General features: G+C 40.1%; 1 protein-coding gene across 1 annotated transcript in view; it reads right to left on the bottom strand.

Annotated features, from left to right (window-relative positions):
• csmd3b (CUB and Sushi multiple domains 3b) overlaps positions 1-21,168 on the bottom strand; it is a 1,751,526-nt gene that overhangs the window by 1,425,430 nt on the left and 304,928 nt on the right. Inside the window, exon 3 of the mRNA XM_048529668.2 lies at positions 19,372-19,484. Coding sequence (XP_048385625.1) covers positions 19,372-19,484 — 113 coding nt within the window. The remainder of the gene's footprint in view (positions 1-19,371; positions 19,485-21,168) is intronic.

Here is a 21,168-nt window from a genome sequence, read left to right as displayed (position 1 = left end):
TAGTAATATGTAGATTTTATACAGTTAGTATTATATCTTTCAGTAGTACTGCCTCATATTGCCTGCAGTGTAACTTCTATCTGTTATATCTAAACTGTTTTCCATCAAGTAAAATTTGATATATCATTCGCAAGTGATAAATCTGAGCTTGCCTTTTACAGAATAATGTATTCTTGTTTTTTTTTTCAGCTGTAAATACAGCATGGTAAAACTGCTGAGCAGATGAAAATGCTATGCACATATGCATTCATAAATAGGTTCTACGTCTCCACAGAAGAGACACTTCCAAAGAAGTGGAATCTGGAGGTAGGCAGATAAGTGCAGCAGGATCAGCATACTGCCTGTGCTCAATCTCATTGTAAGAGTCTGTGCAGAAAGGTCAGAACAAGGTTTTTTCCCCCTTCTCCCCTGAGCACTGACTGCATTTTTCAAAATTCTATTTTCATCATTTTGACAAATGTTGTAAAAGCTGATCAAGGCAGAAGGGTGAAAACAACAATGCTGCATGGTAGCATTGATGTAATCCAATTCTCTGAAACCAGAGTAGGTATTGTTAGAATGTTGTTAGTTTGTTTGAACTGAATACTCTGGGAAGCAGAAGCCAAATACAGGCACAAAGAAGGGAGAGAACAAAAGTGGCAAATGACAGGAAAGGTGAAAGAAAATTTTTAAAAAATGGAAGTGACAAATGGACAAAGTATGGAGGACAGAAAGTGAGAGGAAACTTTAATAACTTTAGATCTGCACTCAATTGAGCGAACATTAATGGGCTTTCTTGAACATAACAATGAAGCAAAGAACTGTCAATGCTGGAAATCTGAAATCTGGAGAAACTTATCAGGTCTGGCAACATTTGTAAAAGCAGAGTTAATGTTTTGAGTGTGATAAGTTCAGTTCAGAGTTTCAAGAGAGGTTGTGGAGAATGGTGCATGTGTCAAGCTCCTTCTCTGAGGCTCTTCCTGGTCTAACTCAGTTGTTAGTAGCTGTGCTGACAAAGCTTCCCTCTTTAACCCAGGATGTGCAGACCATCTAGCTGAAGTTTCCTTTCTCTTTGTGAAATCAAAGCATTTCTGTTTCTTTGAACAATGACCTTCAATGTTCAGACAAGATATGATTTTAGTTATCAAATCCTTGATGCTCTCTCTGTCTGGTCACTGAACCACACTTGGACTCCCTTTTCTAATTTGGGCAGGTCCAGAGTGCTGTGTTTCTGGTTGAATGTGTGAGCTTGGCCTGTCCTGTCTTGCTTTTCTTTCTTTTAGTAATGCTTGTTTATGATCCTGTGTCATGATACTTGGCCTTAGTGATAGAAAAAGGAAGAGAAATTGAGGTCAGTTTGTCGCCTGTGAAAAGCTGGTGCACTGATATATCCTCCGGTTTGTAAAAACAAGGGAGCTAATTGTTCTCAGAGGTCGGCTGGAATGTAGAGTAGTGGCCATAATCCAATCAGCTATTATCTTGTGGAATGGTAGAGCAGAATTGATGGGTTATATGACCAACTCCTCTTCCTAATTCATATGTTCAAATATTCACTCATAAATATTGTTAAACCCTGGCCCCCTACAAGAACCCACTTGGCAGCAAGCTGCAATGAATCCTTGCCATTCCCCGAGAATTACTTGGGAAAAGTTTTTTTTTGTTTTCAAAGATGCATCTCATCTTAGCATTGAGCTTCCCTCTTCTTACAGCCTCAGCCTTGGCAGTTACACTAATTCCACTGTGGCTGCCAAGCTGCTGGCATTTTAATTGGGCCAGCTGCTCTTGGGGGTGGGTTGCCAAGTTCTTTTCGTTGGCAGTCGGGGTGCTCACCTCTCAATTGACCCCAGGTGGCAAGCCGCTGCCCCAGGTCCCACCAGATCAGGTCAGCTTTGGTCCCAGTGGTAGAACTTACCTGTGCTTCCGAAAATCAGATCTGGATTTTCTCTGCAAATCCTTTGTGATTTTTCCTTATGTATGTTAAAGGAAGACTTACATTCTACATATAGGATTGTTCACAACACTTGGAAGCCCAAAGTTGTGCCCATCAACTCTGACGCAGAATTCTTCTCTCTGATTTGTCTTGGCTCATCATACGGTCTTGTTACCCATGCTACCCCCCATCCAATTTTCTAAGATTTCAAGCAATTAATACATTATTTATAAAATAGGTCTGCCTACTTCTACATACATATTGCAGTAATAAATTTCACATTATGCATGAACATCCACTTTCATTCATCTTAGATTCCTTTCATATTGTTAAATCTTCTTGACTATATTCAATGATTTCTCATTATTTAACCGATCATAATCCTTCATAATTATGAAAGTCTTTACCATCTCTCCATTTAACCTTATTAGATCTAATAAAATCTTTTCTTAGGTTTTCTTCATAATTGTGACTGCACAGTCAATGTGAGGACAAAATGATATCTCCACTATGAACAAGTGCTGAAGTGTTTGTTGTAGTACAAGTTAAAAACAGATTTCACGGCCTAAAACTAGCCTCCAATGAAAGAATAATTAATGATGTCATTGTGCACCAATTGCTTCTTAGTAATGAGCACAGTAACGATCAGATCAAGCTTTGGCAACATGTGCAAAGCACATACAAAGGCTTTAGCTGAAAGGCAGAAATGAAGTGACAGTAGCTGCCTTGAACATTAAGGCAGGATTTGACAGACAATAGCAACAGGAATCCAAGCTAAAAGCTTTGGGGCAAAGGAAGGAGTTGTCATGTCAGGTCACTTGAGAGCACATCCTCAGAATATCACTGTACAGGATACTCATGGAAATATTCTTGGCATGGCCATTTGTAGCAACTTCACCAACAATTTATCTCGCATTATTCAATCTGATTGGAGCTGGTTGCTGATTCTTTTCCTTCACTTGTAAATCCATCTAAAAATGATGCAACCTTTGATATGATAATAAAATGTGAGGCTGGATGAACACAGCAGGCCAAGCAGCATCTCAGGAGCACAAAAGCTGACGTTTCGGGCCTAGACCCTTCATCAGAGAGGGGGATGGGGGGAGGGAACTGGAATAAATAGGGAGAGAGGGGGAGGCGGACCGAAGATGGAGAGTAAAGAAGATAGGTGGAGAGGGTGTAGGTGGGGAGGTAGGGAGGGGATAGGTCAGTCCAGGGAAGACGGACAGGTCAAGGAGGTGGGATGAGGTTAGTAGGTAGCTGGGGGTGCGGCTTGGGGTGGGAGGAAGGGATGGGTGAGAGGAAGAACCGGTTAGGGAGGCAGAGACAGGTTGGACTGGTTTTGGGATGCAGTGGGTGGGGGGGAAGAGCTGGGCTGGTTGTGTGGTGCAGTGGGGGGAGGGGATGAACTGGGCTGGTTTAGGGATGCAGTGGGGGAAGGGGAGATTTTGAAACTGGTGAAGTCCACATTGATACCGTATGGCTGCAGGGTTCCCAGGCGGAATATGAGTTGCTGTTCCTGCAACCTTCGGGTGGCATCATTGTGGCAGTGCAGGAGGCCCATGATGGACATGTCATCAAGAGAATGGGAGGGGGAGTGGAAATGGTTTGCGACTGGGAGGTGCAGTTGTTTGTTACGAACTGAGCGGAGGTGTTCTGCAAAGCGGTCCCCAAGCCTCCGCTTGGTTTCCCCAAGGGGACCGCTTTGCAGAACACCTCCGCTCAGTTCGTAACAAACAACTGCACCTCCCAGTCGCAAACCATTTCCACTCCCCCTCCCATTCTCTTGATGACATGTCCATCATGGGCCTCCTGCACTGCCACAATGATGCCACCCGAAGGTTGCAGGAACAGCAACTCATATTCCGCCTGGGAACCCTGCAGCCATACGGTATCAATGTGGACTTCACCAGTTTCAAAATCTCCCCTTCCCCCACTGCATCCCTAAACCAGCCCAGTTCATCCCCTCCCCCCACTGCACCACACAACCAGCCCAGCTCTTCCCCCCCACCCACTGCATCCCAAAACCAGTCCAACCTGTCTCTGCCTCCCTAACCGGTTCTTCCTCTCACCCATCCCTTCCTCCCACCCCAAGCCGCACCCCCAGCTACCTACTAACCTCATCCCACCTCCTTGACCTGTCCGTCTTCCCTGGACTGACCTATCCCCTCCCTACCTCCCCACCTACACCCTCTCCACCTATCTTCTTTACTCTCCATCTTCGGTCCGCCTCCCCCTCTCTCCCTATTTATTCCAGTTCCCTCCCCCCATCCCCCTCTCTGATGAAGGGTCTAGGCCCGAAACGTCAGCTTTTGTGCTCCTGAGATGCTGCTTGGCCTGCTGTGTTCATCCAGCCTCACATTTTATTATCTTGGAATCTCCAGCATCTGCAGTTCCCATTATCTCCCAACCTTTGATATGACCTGGATAATGGCTAAATTTTCTTCCCAATTAAATGGCAAATAATGAGGTTTCCCACCAGGACAAAGGCCATCCAGCTTTTCTTGATATTCGAGGGCACCACAATTGCTAATTTCTCACTTCCAACAATGTGGTTATTATCCTTGACTAGAAACTGAGCTGTATCATCCTCGTCAACACGTTGATTGTAACAGTAGAGACGGACTACTTTGCTCTGAAACACATACCTTGTAATCTCTTAAAGTCTATCTGCCATCTACAATGCTCAGATCAGTAGTGTGATGGCACATTCACCATTCAAGAAGCTGATCACTTTTCTTGGACAATAATTTATTTGATTGATGGTTCTGCATCTCACGTCCATTGAGGTGATAGGGTGCATCACATTCAACCTACAGGACACACTGGGGCAATTCACAAAATAACTTTGACAGTATCACTATTTCCTATGATTGAGAAAAACAAGAGCAGCAATGCGTCGTGAACTGTCAAGGTTCCTTCCGAATCAGCTATTATCCTAACTTGCTGTTTTGCTGTTTCTTTCATTTTCACTGGGTTACAATATTGAAATGCCTGACACAATATTGTCACAGATACAATCAACACAAGAATAATAACAATTCAGAAAGGAGCATTGCTACTCTCAGAGCAATTAGGGATGAGTTAGTCAATACATTTTAAGCTACATTGTCCCTAACCCAAGGTCAAATGTTAAAAAAAAACAATTCTACCGAAAGAGCACATTAAACAAAAACAGAAGAAAAAAAATCAATGATACAATGGCTGTCTTAAAACATGAGCAGGAAAATGTCTTTTTAATTCTAGGAGGCCTTTTCGAAAAAAACTCAATAATTGAATTGCTACTGGTCTCTGCTTGAATGCTAGCATTTCAGGAAAAAATACAGGACACACATGGGCAGGATAGTGCCTCAGTGGTTAGCACTGCTGCCTCATATTACCAGGGAGCCAGGTTTGGTTCCAGCCTCGGTCGACTGTCTGTGTGGAGTTTGCACATTCTCCCATGTCTTTGTGTGTTTCTTCCTCGTGCTCTGGTTTCTTCCCACAGACCAAAGATGTGCATTTGCCGCACGGAAATTGACTATCATTTAAAGGATGTGTTTGTCCAGGTGGACTAGCTATGGTAAATGTTACGAGATACGGTGGGTGGGTCTGGGTCTGGTGGGATGCTGTTTGGAAGGTTGGTGCAGAATTGATGGGCGAAATGGTCTCCTTCTGCACTACAGGGATTCTACAATTTCACATAGTTTTCATAAAGAATTGCACTTCTTCATTGATAACCGCGATGTGAGCCATTAGCTAGTATCACTCTTGCTTCATTGTAAGTGCAACTATGTGAGATATGCAGTCTGAAATTACCCATTGTGATCAGCAAAGGATAGAGAAGTTAAAAAAAACAATCTTTGTACAGCTAAGATTCCCACATTGAAAACTTCACATCAACAGGTTTGCTGTTAAGTTTAGTTCTTTACTAATTTAATCAGAATTTTATTCCATGTAAATTTGTGAAAACAATTACTTATCTTCCATGCCAACTCGGTAGAGAAAGATGACAGGACTCCATGTTTTGAGCTTACTTCAGTCATATGAGATAGGGTCACTGTGGCATCTCAAAAATGGATTGTTCCTCAAAATGTGATAGATAGTCTTACATGAAAGAAACAGTGATTCATTGTCATCAATTACATACTGTGGAGATGAATCAAATTCATGTTTTGCATTCCAAATAGGCTCATTAAAATCCATTAAAGAGGAAAGGCCCAAGTTGCAGATTTCCTGCACAGAGCTGGCACCACAGAAATAACGAAACTAGAGGATTTTTTTTCAAAATATCAAGGGAAAAAAAATCCTTCTACAATGCTAAGTGGGTTGGGAACTTCACCAAAAAGGTATTTTCAAACACTGATAACTCACATTATGCATTGCACATAATGAAATATCCCAATGTAAACAACAAGGAATTTATCATGAGGAGCAGAAAAGTTGACATTTTGAGTTGGGATTCTTCTTCTGAAGAATTTTTGAAGAAGGGCCCTGACCCAAAACATCAACTTTCCTGCTCTTTTGATGCTACCTAGCATGTTTTGTTACTCAAACTCTGCAATGTGTTATCTCTGACTCCAGCATCTGCAGTTCTTGCTACCTCTGACAGAATTTATAATACATGTTTAAAAAATAGGACTTGAGGAGTCACAGAATCATAGAGACGCACATAATGGAAACAGGCTTTGGTCCAATTCGTCCATGCCGACTGGATATCCTAAGTTAGTCTAGTTCCATGTATCAGCATTTTAGCCCTGTTCATATATTTATCCAGATGACTTTTAAATGCTGTATTTGTACCAGCCTCCACCACCTCTTCTGACAGCTCATTCCATACACACACCATCTTCTGCGTGAAAACAATGTCCCTTAGGTCTGTTTTAAATCTTTCCTCTCTCACCAAAACCTATACCCTATCCTGGGGAAAAGACCTTGGCTATTCACCCTATCATGCCCCTCACAATTTTAAAACCTTTTTATAGGGGCACTGCTCATAGGTTATGGAGAAGTACAGTTGACTGACAGAGACTATTATGTCATGGGAGCAAGGGAGGGGTCAGGGAAACAGGGGTTAAAAGGAGCAGGTCTTTAAAGACAGCTCAAAGGTCTCTCACTGAAGGAAGAGCTTCAGATTGGATGACCCAAGAAATAGGTTGAAAAAAGACATCTTGAGGACAGGACTACAAAACTTTGCCGAGGCTATTTAGACAAAATAATGGAGAACTTGAAATAATCAAAGTGACAAATGTTCAAAAATCTTTTCTTTGCAGCTTGGCATGGATGAAGTGATCATATGGACCAAAGGACAGAGAAAAAGTCTTGGGGAAAAATTCATAAATCCTTTCAAAACATCATGCAGTTCATTCTAAGTGTCTTGAACTGACCGTGGCGGCACGGAAGAATTTTTCACTTGATATCAAGCAAGTTGATTTCACTGCAGTTTTTGAGGCTGGCACAATTTGAATAATTTGAGCGCCTTTTAATTTCAGGCTCTTATTTCATGGCCATAAATCACGTACAGCTACAAGGCTTGAATGTCTTCACAGATTTCTAGTTCAGAAAAAAACTCCAAAGTGTGTTAAGATCAAGATGAAACCCTCTCCAGAACAGCAACTTAGGGCATTCAAGAAAAATATCCAGAACAAGCAATGGGAACACGACTGCCTTAAACACTACTATTTAGTTACAAGTCAATGCATTATTTCCTGCATAATAACAAAGTGTGGAGCTGGATGAACACAGCAGGCCAAGCAGCATCTCAGGAGCACAAAAGCTGACGTTTCGGGCTTAGACCCTTCATCAGAGAGGGGGATGGGGAGAGGGTTCTGGAATAAATAGGGAGAGAGGGGGAGGCGGACCGAAGATGGAGAGAAAAGAAGATAGGTGGAGAGGAGAGTATAGGTAGGGAGAGGATAGGTCAGTCCAGGGAAGACAGACAGGCCAATAAGGCGGGATGAGGTTAGTAGGTAGGAAATGGAGGTGAAGCTTGAGGTGGGAGGAAGGGATAGATGAGAGGAAGAACAGGTTAGGGAGGCAGAGACAGGCTGGGCTGGTTTTGTGATGCAGTGGGGGGAGGGGAAGAACTGGGCTGCGATGCAGTGGGGGGAGGGCAAGAACTGGGCCCCCCACTGCTTCACAAAACCGACCCAGCTCGTCCCCTCCCCCCACTGCATCCCAAAACCAGCCCAGCCTGTCTCTGCTTCCCTAACCTGTTCTTCCTCTCACCCATCCCTTCCTCCCACCTCTAGCCGCATCTCCATTTCCTACCTACCACCTCATCCCGTCTCCTTGACCTGTCCATCTTCCTTACTGACCTATGCCCTCCCTATGTCCTCACCTATACTCTCCTCTCCACCTACCTTGTTTTGTCTCCATCTGCAGTCCACCTCCCCCTCTCTCCCTATTTATTCCAGTTCCCTCTCCCCATCCCCCTCTCTGATGAAGGGTCTAGGCCCGAAACATCAGCTTTTGTGCTCCTGAGATGCTGCTTGGCCTGCTGTGTTCATCCAGCTCCACACTTTGTTATCTTTGATTCTCCAGCATCTGCAGTTCCCATAATCACATTATTTCCTGCAGTAGTGTATTGGGCACTTTGAATAAGGTAATGACCCTTTTCTTTCACAGAAATGTATGTAAATTGGCCGTGGTGAAAGCCTCTGTGCTGTATTTGTCTCATAGTGGTCCAAAGGAACACCAAAGGAGAAAGGGTACCCTAACTAAAGAGAGCTATTTTATGTTTAAGAACAGAGAGGCAGATTGGAAATTTGGTCAGGATAAATCCTTGCTAAGATCAGCAACAGCTGGCAAATTGTTTTTAAACTGTTCCAGAGCAGTGAGGGAAAAGGAAGCTCTTTGTGCATGACATAAAATGGCATCTTTCACTCCAGCGTTGGAGATTGCAAAATGTGTTAGAAATAACATGCAAACAATTGCCTTTGTTTGTTCAAGCATGGCCTTGAGACCAAACTATGGAGAGACTACATCTAGCAGTAGCTTTGAACAGACACTGTACACTTAAAAAAAAAACTAAAGAGCTAAAAGCAGGTATTATCTTCTGTGGCACACAGCCATAGTAAGAAAGAAGCACAAAGGCAACTTTTGAGAAAGGATTTGTTGCTGCAGCAACAGAGTCATTTGGTCAGCCACTCTGAAGGCACACGTGGAGATATGTCAATAGATTGATCAACTGAGACAGACCCAAGTTCCTGTGATGTGTAAATAACCAGTGTCATTCTAAGTACTTTTGCTTAGTTGCTAAATAGGGGTGCTTCACATTAAATTGAACTGTATCAAATCCAGGGCAAATCTTTTAGACTAGCGAAGGATTCATCCTGAAGTGCATAAAGAATACTAAAACAGACTACCACAAAGCAATTCTGAAAATTCTCCAGTATGCTTTATCCACAATGCAGGGCAAATCCCGTGTGACCAATGCTTTGTCAGCCTACTCTCAAATATTGGAAAAATGGTGGAAAGTAATATTGACAGCGCTATGAAATGACTCCTCCTCAGCAAAAGCTTGCTCACTGATGAGCAAGTTCAGTTTGAATTCCAGCAGAGCCATTTGGCCCCTGGCCTTTTACAGCCTTAGTCTAAATGTGAGTAAAACAAAACTGAATTTTAGAGGACAGAACAGACTAACTGCCCTTGCCTGGATAAGTGCATTCCAATAATACTCAATAAAAACCAAAAGAACTGCGGATGCTGTAAGTCAGGAACAAAAACAAAGCTGCTGGCAAAGCTCAGCAGGTCTGACAGCATTTGTGAAGGGAAATACAGAGTTAATGCTTCGGGGCCGATGGCCCTTCCACGAAATTCAGTTCTGAGGAACGGTCACCGGACCCGAAACATTAACTTTGTTTTTTCCTTCACAAGGGCTGCCAGGCCTGCTAGGCTTTTCCAGCAACTTTGGAAAATAAACAATAATACTCAAGAAGCTTGACATCATCCAAGTAAATACAGCCTTCTTGATTGGCACCTCCTCCATCAGCCTCAGCACAACCTCTCTGTGCCATTTGTGAACAGTGGCTGCAGTATATATGATACCTACAAGTTGGACTATTCCAACTTGTCAAGCCTCCTTTGACAGCGCCCCTTACGACCTAGAAGAACAGGACAGGAGACACATAGGAGTGTCACCATCAGCCGAACTCTCTCCAAGCCACATATCACCCTGAACTCAGAAACGTTTCGTTATTTCTTCATTGTGATCGAGTCAAAAAGCCTGGATCATCCTTCCTAACAATACAGTGCAATTTACCTACAGCCGTCCCCACCCCAACTGATGGGCTTCAGCAAGTCTTAAAGGTGACTCATCACCACTTTCACAAAGGTAATTAAGGAAGAGCAGGAAATGCTGCTTGACAGTGGATGCTCACATCCCATAAATGAATTTAAGGAAAAAGCAAACTTAAAGGCATTACAATATTAACTAAGTTAGTGATAGTCTGGCACAGCTTTTAGGACTGTCACATTTTGTATCCAATCTCCTCAGTATGTCAAATCACTCCAGTTCTCAGGAGGTAGCTTGCTGCCTTCATACTCCAGCAATTTCCTGCATGTGTGCCTTCACTCAATGACTTGCCTCCAAATTCTTCTCTTAAAGCTTGAAATGGTAACTCCCCAGTATATTCACCGTGCACCCCCATAATGGCCTGCATAGTTGCACCTGGAGAAATAAATTGATAATCTCAGAAAATAGATACTGAGAGCATGAGGGAAGATTAATCAGAATTTGCTAATTGAAATGAAAGCACTGCAGCAATTTTCTTGTTATCTGCTATATAGAACAAATGCTCTCTGCATCAAATTCTGACTGTGTTGTCCATTCATTGCGTGCATCAGCAGCGGATTCAAAATTATAACTTCATAAATTTAGCTGTCAATAGCTTTCATTGCTTAAACATTCGAGCAGATGCTGACAGGCATGCAAAAGAAATGACTTTGACCTGGAAAATAAGCACTGGATGTATTTGTGGAGCATGTAGACAGGCGTGGCAATGTCCTTTATCTATAAGAGCAGCAGGGAAAGCGAGAGACTGTAGGCAGGCATTGAAAAGATTTTGACAGTTAGTAGCAATGGGGATCATTGTCAAGTATCTAGTTCCAAGGACTTTGTTACAGTGCAGTAAGAAATTCAAATCATCTACGCAGTCATCAAACTTACTGAATGTAGTTCCAGACACAATACCACTGTCAACTGCGACACTAACCTCAGATTCTTTTCAACTCATAAGAGCCTAGCACTCACCTTTGAGCAATCTCTGTCAATCAAGCCTCATACCTGTCTTTCAGAGCACTGTTGCAAGATTCATATCCCCATCTCTCAGCTTTGTGGGCAGTGCTAGCTAGCAAAATTATGACTGTTACATCATCTACACAGACAGCACACTTGTTGACACACTTCTCTCCCTCTTGCAGACAGAGCAGCACATAACCAGATGCAGCAGAGTTAACCAGACAAGAACAATCATATCTCCATATCTTAATGAAGAAAGCCACATGGGTAAGGTTGTTTTGGGACGTGGGGAAGGAAATGAACTTGGATTAACAACAGGAGGTAGTTAGAGATCACAGTTGTGCGGATATTTCCCAGCCACACAGAAGATGCTGCCAAGTGTTGCTGAGAAACCATTGTCAGGTTCTTGTCAGCAAAGAAGCTGAAACTGGTAAAGATAGTGGTGACCTGGGACCACATTCACCTTTTGACCACTACCCAAGCCCACAAGCTCTGCCAAACTGCACGTGGTGTAAACATGCACCTCTGGTGTTGTGCCCTCTCTTCATATCAGAACCTTGCCAGTTTACCCTTTTCCTTTCAAGCATCCAACTTGACCACTGAATTAAAACAGCAGAAGATTACTAATGATCTAGATGATCATGCTTTCACACCCGCTTCAATAAATCAGATATTGACACTGCACATTATTTTGATTTTAGTGTAAGGGTAAGATCTGAATTTCATGAGACACTGTCCACAAGTAGCTTGCAGTCATGTAAAGGAAAGTGCAGGTGCTCACTCACCATTCTGCTGCACAAGATTCCAATGAGGACTTTGATGTGTCAGGCTACAGAAGAATATGATGTTCATGTACAATGAAGCATTTCATGCTTTGAGAAGCTCTCCAGAAAACCTATGTACAATGTTAAGCAGCATGCACAGATTCAAGCATTAGCTTGGCACAATGTTTTGTAGAGTACTTGGAGCCCATCCTTTCTGACTTGGGATACATAGGTGTATCTCTCTGATCATTAGCTTCTCTTCCACTTCCTCTTCAAACTCCATCTATGGAACACATTGATCCCATTACCAAACTTTAGTCCCTCTTTCTTTCAGGGCCTGCTATGCTCCTTAGTAATACAAAGTTGTATTGCTTGTGGTACATAAATACAGTGATCACGACTCCATTTATACAACTCAGACACTCATTTATCATTGCAAAGGTCTCACCAATCATACCTCTGATCCATGTGGATACTGTTGTATTAATTGTCTCTTTGGAAAACAACTATCATAGTTATATATAAGTAGTTATATGTGCAGGATAGACTTAATTCACATGGAACTAGCCAAAGATTCAACTTTTAAAATGAGACATTGTTGGGATGCAAAATTGTTTTCAAATGGATGCATTGTTGAAGATAATGAGCAGTCACTTGCATGATGTGTGACTTGGCTGCAAGCAAGCTAGATACTGAGTTTAGTACAATCTTTCCAGTTGTGTATGTTGCTTGGGCGAAAAGAGAATGCGTAGCCATGTAATCAGAATCCTTGATTTTTCAGCAATCCCATCAATCTCTAGGAATGGAATATCTGCTATTGGTTTGAGGCTGAATTAAGTCTTTGCTTAAGAGATAAGTAATTGGTTAATATGAAAGATATCCAAAATGATAGTTTGAAAGGTTCAGGGCAGTTCTGATCTTTACAGCCATTAGCACTGCATTAAGTGTGGAGAAGGTAGACTAGTGATTAGGTTGCAACTCAGTGCTGGCTTTCTCTTTGCTTTTATATCACTAATACATGTTCAATTTTTTTTTCAAAAAAGCCTTTCATATTTTGTGCCAAAATTCTCAATCAATTATGTTATCCTGCAGAGGAACAAAAGCAACGGGAGGAGAAGTAAAATCCTTTGTCACTTTACCTTTTCTTTTCATACAAATGGTAGACTGGTAAAGGTTATGCAGAAATTCCTTCTTTATTTTCATTTAAGTTAATTAAGGACACACAATTAATGGCAATGAGTGACAGAAAAGGTCTTCTATTTTCAAACTGATTTGTTACTGTAACTTTGAATAGTCATCATTTTTAGGAAGATGTGATCCCTACGTTCTAAAATAAGCGACAAAATAGAAACAGGACAGTAGGAACAAAATCTTGATACCTGAATTTGAGGTCATTAGAGAGGAAATAGCACTCACTCCTAACTTCAAAGAACATTGTTCACAAAGATTAAGCAAGTTCCAGAGTGCTGAGGTATTCTGATATGACTCTGAACTGATGCATTTAGGAAGGGATCTGTGGCAATATGATTGAAGAAATAAAGAAAGCTACAGAATGGAACGGCAAATAGATATGAAAGAAATTATTTCCTCACATGAAGGAGTTTGGAACAAGAATGCATAATGCAAAAGAAGTAACCTAAAGAAAAGATGATGGGGTAATGTCAGGAGACAGTTTGTCACAGAACTGGAAATCCATTTCTGTTTCTTGCATAAATCTGTTAAATGAAGCTAAAATTTCAAACCTAGGATTGGTAGGTTTTTTTTCTCTGTATGTTTGGAATATAAATAGCTATCTAATAAAAATGGATACTGGGAATTAAGATATCACTCAGTTAACATTGAAGTGAATTGCAGAACAGAGTTAAAGGGCTAAATTATCTCAAATGCCAATGTAAATCTGGAATATTACATTATGTTAAACATTGACAAGAGGGCAAGACTGGATCAAGCAAAATTCCTTTCTGAAAATATCTGTAAAAAATATTGTCAGACAACAGACAGCAAAAAATATTTTCTAAACAAATGTGTATCAAATGTGAAATATTTGGATAGGCAGCTTTAATAGAGGAGCTGACAAAGAAGCCATTACAGGTGTTATAATTTGTATAAACATTACTTCAGTTCCTCTGTCAACTATGATTCTCTACCATAAATTTTACCCGGTATTTAAATAATTGACGGGAATGGTATTACCATAAGACCATAAGACATAGGAGTGGAAGTAAGGCCATTCGGCCCATCAATTCCACGCCGCCATTTAAATCATGGCTGATGGGCATTTCAACTCCACTTCCCTGCACTCTCCCCTAGCCCTTGATTCCTTGTGAGATCAAGAATTTATCGATCTCTGCCTTGAAGGCACCCAAAGTCCCGGCCTCCCCTGCACTCCGTGGTAATGAATTCCACAAGCCCACCACTCTCCGGCTGAAGAAATGTCGTCTCATTTCTGTTTCAAACTTACTCCCTCTAATTTTAAGGCTGTGCCCACGGGTCCTAGTCTCCCTGCCTAACGGAAACAACTTCCTAGCGTCTACCCCTTCTAAGCCATACTTGCCATTTTAAAAATTTACCATGATAATTTATTAAACTAAATGAAGTATTCAAACTTATTGTAAACTAATTGTTGTGTAATGAAACTTATTCAATCTGTGAACGTTATAAAGGAGTAAATGTCTTATCATCTGCCTTAGCACCAAAAGTTGGTAAGGAAGAACATTTGAATCTCCCTCTGAATTTTTTTTAGTCCAAACATAGATTTTTCTGATGGCACCTACATGCAGCATTGACAGTGAAGTCAGGGAAAACATGGACTTCTTCTCAGGGGTGCAAAGGGGCCAAGTCTGATTGGCTATAAATAAAGAAGATTATAAAATATGGTGAAGCAACAAGCCAAATAAGGCTCTTAAAAGAATGTGTAATAAAAGAATCACAAGATTTATCTTAAAAATGCTTCAAAATAATATACAACCATGAAAAATAATTGGAAATTTACATTTTCCACAATTCATATCTGAAAACAGCATTTACAGTTTGCACCATGACCCTAGCCTTTGTTTTCCATTGTGGCCTTCTTACACTTAAAGGGCCTGATCTTGCCATTTTTTTGAGTCAAAATTTGGGTGGGGATTCCAGGTAGCACACCACCCCCTCTGTCTAGATAGTTCACTCAATTCTGCACTAATCAGCTCATCCAGAATTGATGGGTAAGCACAAGTGGGTTTCTCAGCTCGTCGACTTGGGTCATCAAAGGCCCGCAGCTTTTGCACCTGAAGATGGTTGTTTGAGGTATTTTCTTTGGTAGGTTGAAAAACGATTTTTTATCTCGTCACAGTTGGTAGTTGGGTTTCAGAGGCCACCACTCACTCTAAAGCCTCTTTCCAGCCACCTTTATTTGTGGAGATAGCAATTTGAGGACTTTAAGTATTCATTAATTGGTAGCTTAAGAGCCATATGCACAATGACCTTTTCAACTGGGACTGCTGATATGGTGAGACAAGTGCAATTATCTCATCAAGGCCAATTCTCTCATTTATTTTGCCTATCTCCACCTCTCTCGCCATTTCAGAGAGGGATAAACGACACCAATATGCATTAACTTCTTAATTGATGAAGTCTCTTCTGGCATCTGCACCAAAAGAGATGAATGCAGTTTGTAGAGAGGAATGAGTTATCTAATGGAGAATATTGACTTTTGCATGTATCACAAACATTTAAAGTATTATAACCATTAGAAACGTAATTTAATGGAAACTCGGGAGCCAGGAAGTGCCCAGGTTATTCTTATGATTTAATGTACTGTTGCAGAATTTGAATTGGGTAAAAGCAATGCATTTTGGGAAGAAGGCAAACATTGTGAGTGAATAATAGTGATACAACAATTTGAAATAAAATTGAAAGGTTGAGAAAGAGTAGACAATAATAATTTGGATGAAAAGTAGGAAGGAGGTATGGCTAGTATTGATATCTTGAATTTGATCACGTTATTTGATAATGGCAATGCATTGCTTTTACCCAATTCAAATTCTGCAACAGTACATTAAATCATAAGAATAACCTGGGCACTTCCTGGCTCCCGAGTTTCCATTAAATTACGTTTCTAATGGTTATAATACTTTAAATGTTTGTGATACATGCAAAAGTCAATATTCTCCATTAGATAACTCATTTTCAAATTTTTTTTTGTTGAAAGAAGTACGTTACATCTGTTTTTCACTTCTATGAAACAGTTTCAATGACAGCAAGAATTCTATATGTGGTAAAGGATCATCAGCACAACATGATTGCAGCCCTCAAGCATCATTGTAGAACAGAGCATTGTGACACACACACCAAAGCAAAGTCAAACTGCAATTTGTTCTGCCACCTAATGCACTTTATATAATACGATCTGCCTGTAGAGTGCACAAAACATTTTTCACTCTATCCCGGTATGTATGACAACAATAAAGCAAATTCAATCAAATTTCAAGGTATAGTATAAATGGCAGACATCATGATAATTGAGCTAAATAAACTCAACAATTAAGTAAATCAGTATGACCTGAAAGACTGCAACAATGCCACAATCAAATATAGCTCTAGCGTTTTTGCTTAGTGTCAAATACATTTATATTCATTATAACACAGCTGAGCACCAAAACCATAAGATCCTTTTAGCTTTTTAGTGTAGCATAATATGCTACTGCTTTTGCTAAAGTTAGACACCTAATGAATTTTTAGCATGATTTATTTTACAGCAAGTACAGATTAACACAAGTGATCGGTCTGATACCCGGAGTATCAAATCCAGAACCTTAAACCAAAAGTTGGAAATATTTCACAAATGTAAAGTGTCCAATTCAGGTTATTTCAGATATAAATATACTTAGCAATCCAACAAATGTAATTTAGTCAAACGGAATATTGTTTGAAAGGTGAATTATTCATTGAATATATGTGGAATATCTTTTTGTGTTCTGTCAAAAGATTTTATCCATCACAACTACATAAATTTGGATTAGTGCCTACAGCAATTGCAAACAAGTGGTGTTCTATATATGCCTTGCTGGTTGAGTGCTTTGTTGGCACCATTGCAAAAATAGAAAGAAGGCCAACATTCTTGATCTCTGATGGGGTGGTCCAGCAATCCAACTAATAGTGGTAGAAATGTGTTTAAAACTATATAAGTAACTCTTAGTTTTTGACACTTCAAATAAGAATGCAAACTTTGTGATGCCAGCAACTAGCTACATTCAGGTGAATGGTGGCTTGAAAATTTAGTTACTGCTTTATTTTCAAACTTAGGACTTTTTTTCCCCTCTATTTGCTATGAAATAAGGATGATGTTAGCAAATCTAGCATTCATTGCCCATCTTTGTGAGTGGTTCTGAACTTGTAGTAATTTACTTGTGAATTTATTTTTTTTTCTACAAATCATTGACATTTAAAAACAGGTTGTTCTCCCAGTTGTATATTCAAATGAGTGACAGGCACAGGGGAGCTGTAAATAGGAAAAGACATTGTAGCACTTACTAGATCACGTTATTTGCAACATTCTGTGCTGGGGAGCTGACTGTTACAAAATGACCCCAAATATTTCAATGTGCAACCAGTTCAGACCAAATGAATAACATTCAATTTTTTTTTTGCCTTCTTTCAGTCATTCTATCAAACTTCCGATTTTTGCATTCAGTTGTTAACTCAGACTCAGCTAGAATGATAAATAACTATTTAATTTGTGTTACCTTTAACCCGCTACTGGTTAGAGGTGCAGAGACTGCAACCCAGACCCTCATGCTCCTCCCTTTCCAAATAGTTTAGTTATTACACAGTTGGATTTCACACTATTTAATTCTTGTTCTGAATACAATGTAGTTAATAAGAAAATTGAAAACTAATTCACCTAATAATTGATTATTAATGTATTATTGTCTGAGTTTTTCATTGCATGTTATTGTTCTGTCTCAAAAATACAACAACCCAGGTATTTATTATCCTTTTTAACTTAAAACCAACTGAACAAAGAACACAGGCTAAATAAAGAGGTGCAATGTAACCAGCAAATGATGGGTTAAAACAGTCAACCTAATGTTTAATGCCAAGTTTTATGGAGATAGATTGGGTTAACTTTGAATATAAAAGTATAGCAGGAAAACAGATGCACACATTTACAAAATATGGAAACCCCTGTGTTAGCAACTACAATACAATAAGGAAAGATAAACTGTTGGACACCACTTTCCAAAAGGCTTCTTAGGAAGTTATTATTTATTTTAAAATAGTATATGTATCTAAATTAATTCCCTGAATCCAACCACTTTTTTTTTCTCAACTCGATCCATCATACATAAAATAAATCCTCTGCTCCTTCTAAGTCTATAAAGTTGCTCCATTGACAACGAGTGGTAGAAAGGACCAGTCCCGTCACAAATCTTTGGCAACTGTATTGTCTGCCTGACAGGACTGGTCTGTTGACACCTGTTCAGATATTGCTTCATTAAATCAGGCTCGTATCAATCCATTCAATGGACAATGGTGGAGGATGATTGTCCACAAAATATCAAACATTCTTGATCAATTCCTTGCTACTTTCACTCCCAATGAAGTCAGCAGCCTTAATTTGTACTGATGAAAATGTCAGTGATCTCTTTCTTGACCAATTTTGTTTGGTGAATGTTTGAAGCAAATATATTAAGAGAACTCATGCCCCTTCTTACTGAAAGTTCCACTGAGGTATTTGTAGTGATTCTAACAAAGTCAGCCAGGTGGACCATATGGAATATAAATTCCCAGATTGAGGTTGTTAATCTGTCCCAATGAGAGAGATGTGGCTGACAGATACAAACAGAAGTGTTAAAGGTTCTGTTCACTCTGAGAGCTGGTTCTAATGAAGCTGACTCAGTGCCAATGACTCTCCATTTGCAAATAAAGGGTGACTTGGTGACAGGGCACAGGCCTCTATAAAGTTATGTTAGTATTAAAAGGAAGAATAGGTAGAATTTGTTCATTATGCTAGAGTCATTGCTAGACACAACCTGCTCTTTCTGCCACCAAAATGTTGCATTCTGATTTCTATGCAGTACAATTACGGACGAGCCAGGATCTGACACATTTCAGTTCACCATTTGAAACTAATGCTAGGGAAGCATCCAGGGCTCAACTGGAAGTTTGGATCACAAAATCAATAGAGGGAATTCATAATCTGGTATTAAAGCCACATTCAGATATCAATAATCAGTAGATTCTATGTGTATGTTACTTCATGTACTTTACCACAATGTGCTGCCAAGCACAGGGATGTTTTTGCAGCAAGTTATTTACAATAATTTCAATCCATTTGTGTTCATCACTTGCAGGTTTACAAGATAAGAAAAGCACTGAAGCAAAAATGTATCAAGATACCATCCAACATAATTACCAATATAAATTTTCTTCAAAAACATGCACTTTAATTTATGCACAAGTGAAAGGGATAGTGCCCTTGTATTAAATAATCTTACCTTGGTAGAATAATTTAAATCCATGAGCACTGACAGCAAAGTCACTCGTAAGCCGCAACGCAAACACAGGCCCAGTACTTGTCACAGGTGCAGGCATCTGGAAACCAGTTAACCTGTACAACAAAGCAAATGGAACACAATTCATTAAAAAAAATTAAAATCCATAAATTTACATCAATAATATCTGAACCAATCATCTAACCGAGCAAAAATACATTCCACTAAGAACAGCGAGCTGGATTTTACATTGGAGGCAGTGGTCCCATACACTGGACACCCTAACCCTAACCCTCCCCACACAGAGAATCTGGGGGGGGAAGCTGGCTTTTCCAGTTGAAAAGTTTTCCTTCAGCCATTTATTGGGGGATGAGAGTGGGTAAAGGCCTGGGTAGGCTTCCTACGGTGTGGGTAGAGTCAAAGACTTTGGTGGCAGGGACTGTTAAATCGCCTGGAGTCCAGTTAAGGAGCCTGAGGCTAATCGTACCTGCTAACAGTCCAAGCAGTAAAAGCAGCTTGGTTGGACTTTTGGCATGGATCTGCTCTGCTGCTGGTGAAATCTTTGCAGTGGTGGCATGAAACTCTTAAGTGGTCATTAACTGCTGTTCTATTCTGAGTATGGAGGAGAGAGGAGATATTACAATTGTATGAAGTAGGTCAAAGCTAAATGCTAGATTTACAGAATGTTTACTGGTTTGGATTTTGTGATTGAAAAAATGACACTCTATTAGTACTTGCTGTTATTAGATGACAAATTAAAACAGCAACATCTGAGTTTATAAATGTGTTTGTCTGAAAGGTGCCATCAAAGTAATTCTCAACCAGCACTGAAATTCTGATGAAGTGACAGACTAGACTTGAAATGTTAATTCTGTAATTCTCTCCACAGATACTGCCAGACCCATTGTGTTTCTCCAGCATTCTCTATGTTTTGTTTCAATTTCCAGAATCTGCAGTAATTTGCCTTTATTTGAGGTTACGTCTACATCCTGGTTCAAAAATATTACAAACACTGCTTCCAACTTACTTGGACAATTCCTTGTTAAAATAGCCTTACTGTTTTCATATAGCCTTTCCCATCACTACAAGGAGAAAGCTGGTTTCTTACTCTGGCATTCTCTTAGACCTAAAATACTGCTCACGTACAAGGATTGGTGAAACAATAATGTGTGCAATTTTTCTGAAGAGAAGACTAACATGCAGGTAATGCTTACTGGGAGACCATGTACAAGTGCATCGTATTCCAAGCATGTTGCTCGTAGACTGACAAACAAGTTATAGGACTGATGCATCATATCTTGTTGAGTTGGGTAGTGATTGACAATAGTTTAAGATACACACCCTCAAAAGTATATGCACATCATATCATGATAATATAAAGCATGTCCCTTACACTTTAGTAGTAACTAATCAGTGCAGTTATTTGTGTCTTTCTTCTTTTCTTGAATAAAATCAATTTCTGTAACCTTCAGATGTTCCCATACATTGGGCTAATTAACCCCATTTTACTTTCCCTTTCTTTGTGCACAAAGCTACAGAATATTCATGCAAGATTGTTGCTCTAATGAGCATACTCTGAAATCAGACATGTTTGAAATGTCACTGCTACATTAGAGTGCTTTATTGGTATGCTCAGGCATTTTTGAATGATGTCATTCCTTGCTTGGTCTCCAGTACCTTACCATCCCTGGTATCTCCTTCCTGTATGTCTTTGAGCCCGATGTTCATTCCTGTCATATTTCACAGTTTAACCCATTTAATTAATTTTCTGCAGTGATTTTTCAACACAATTTACATTGT

This window comes from Stegostoma tigrinum, chromosome 5, assembly GCF_030684315.1.
Source record: "Stegostoma tigrinum isolate sSteTig4 chromosome 5, sSteTig4.hap1, whole genome shotgun sequence".
Taxonomy (NCBI): Eukaryota; Metazoa; Chordata; class Chondrichthyes; order Orectolobiformes; family Stegostomatidae; genus Stegostoma; species Stegostoma tigrinum.
Note: the sequence above shows the minus strand (reverse complement) of the source record. Positions and strands in the feature narration are given on the sequence as shown.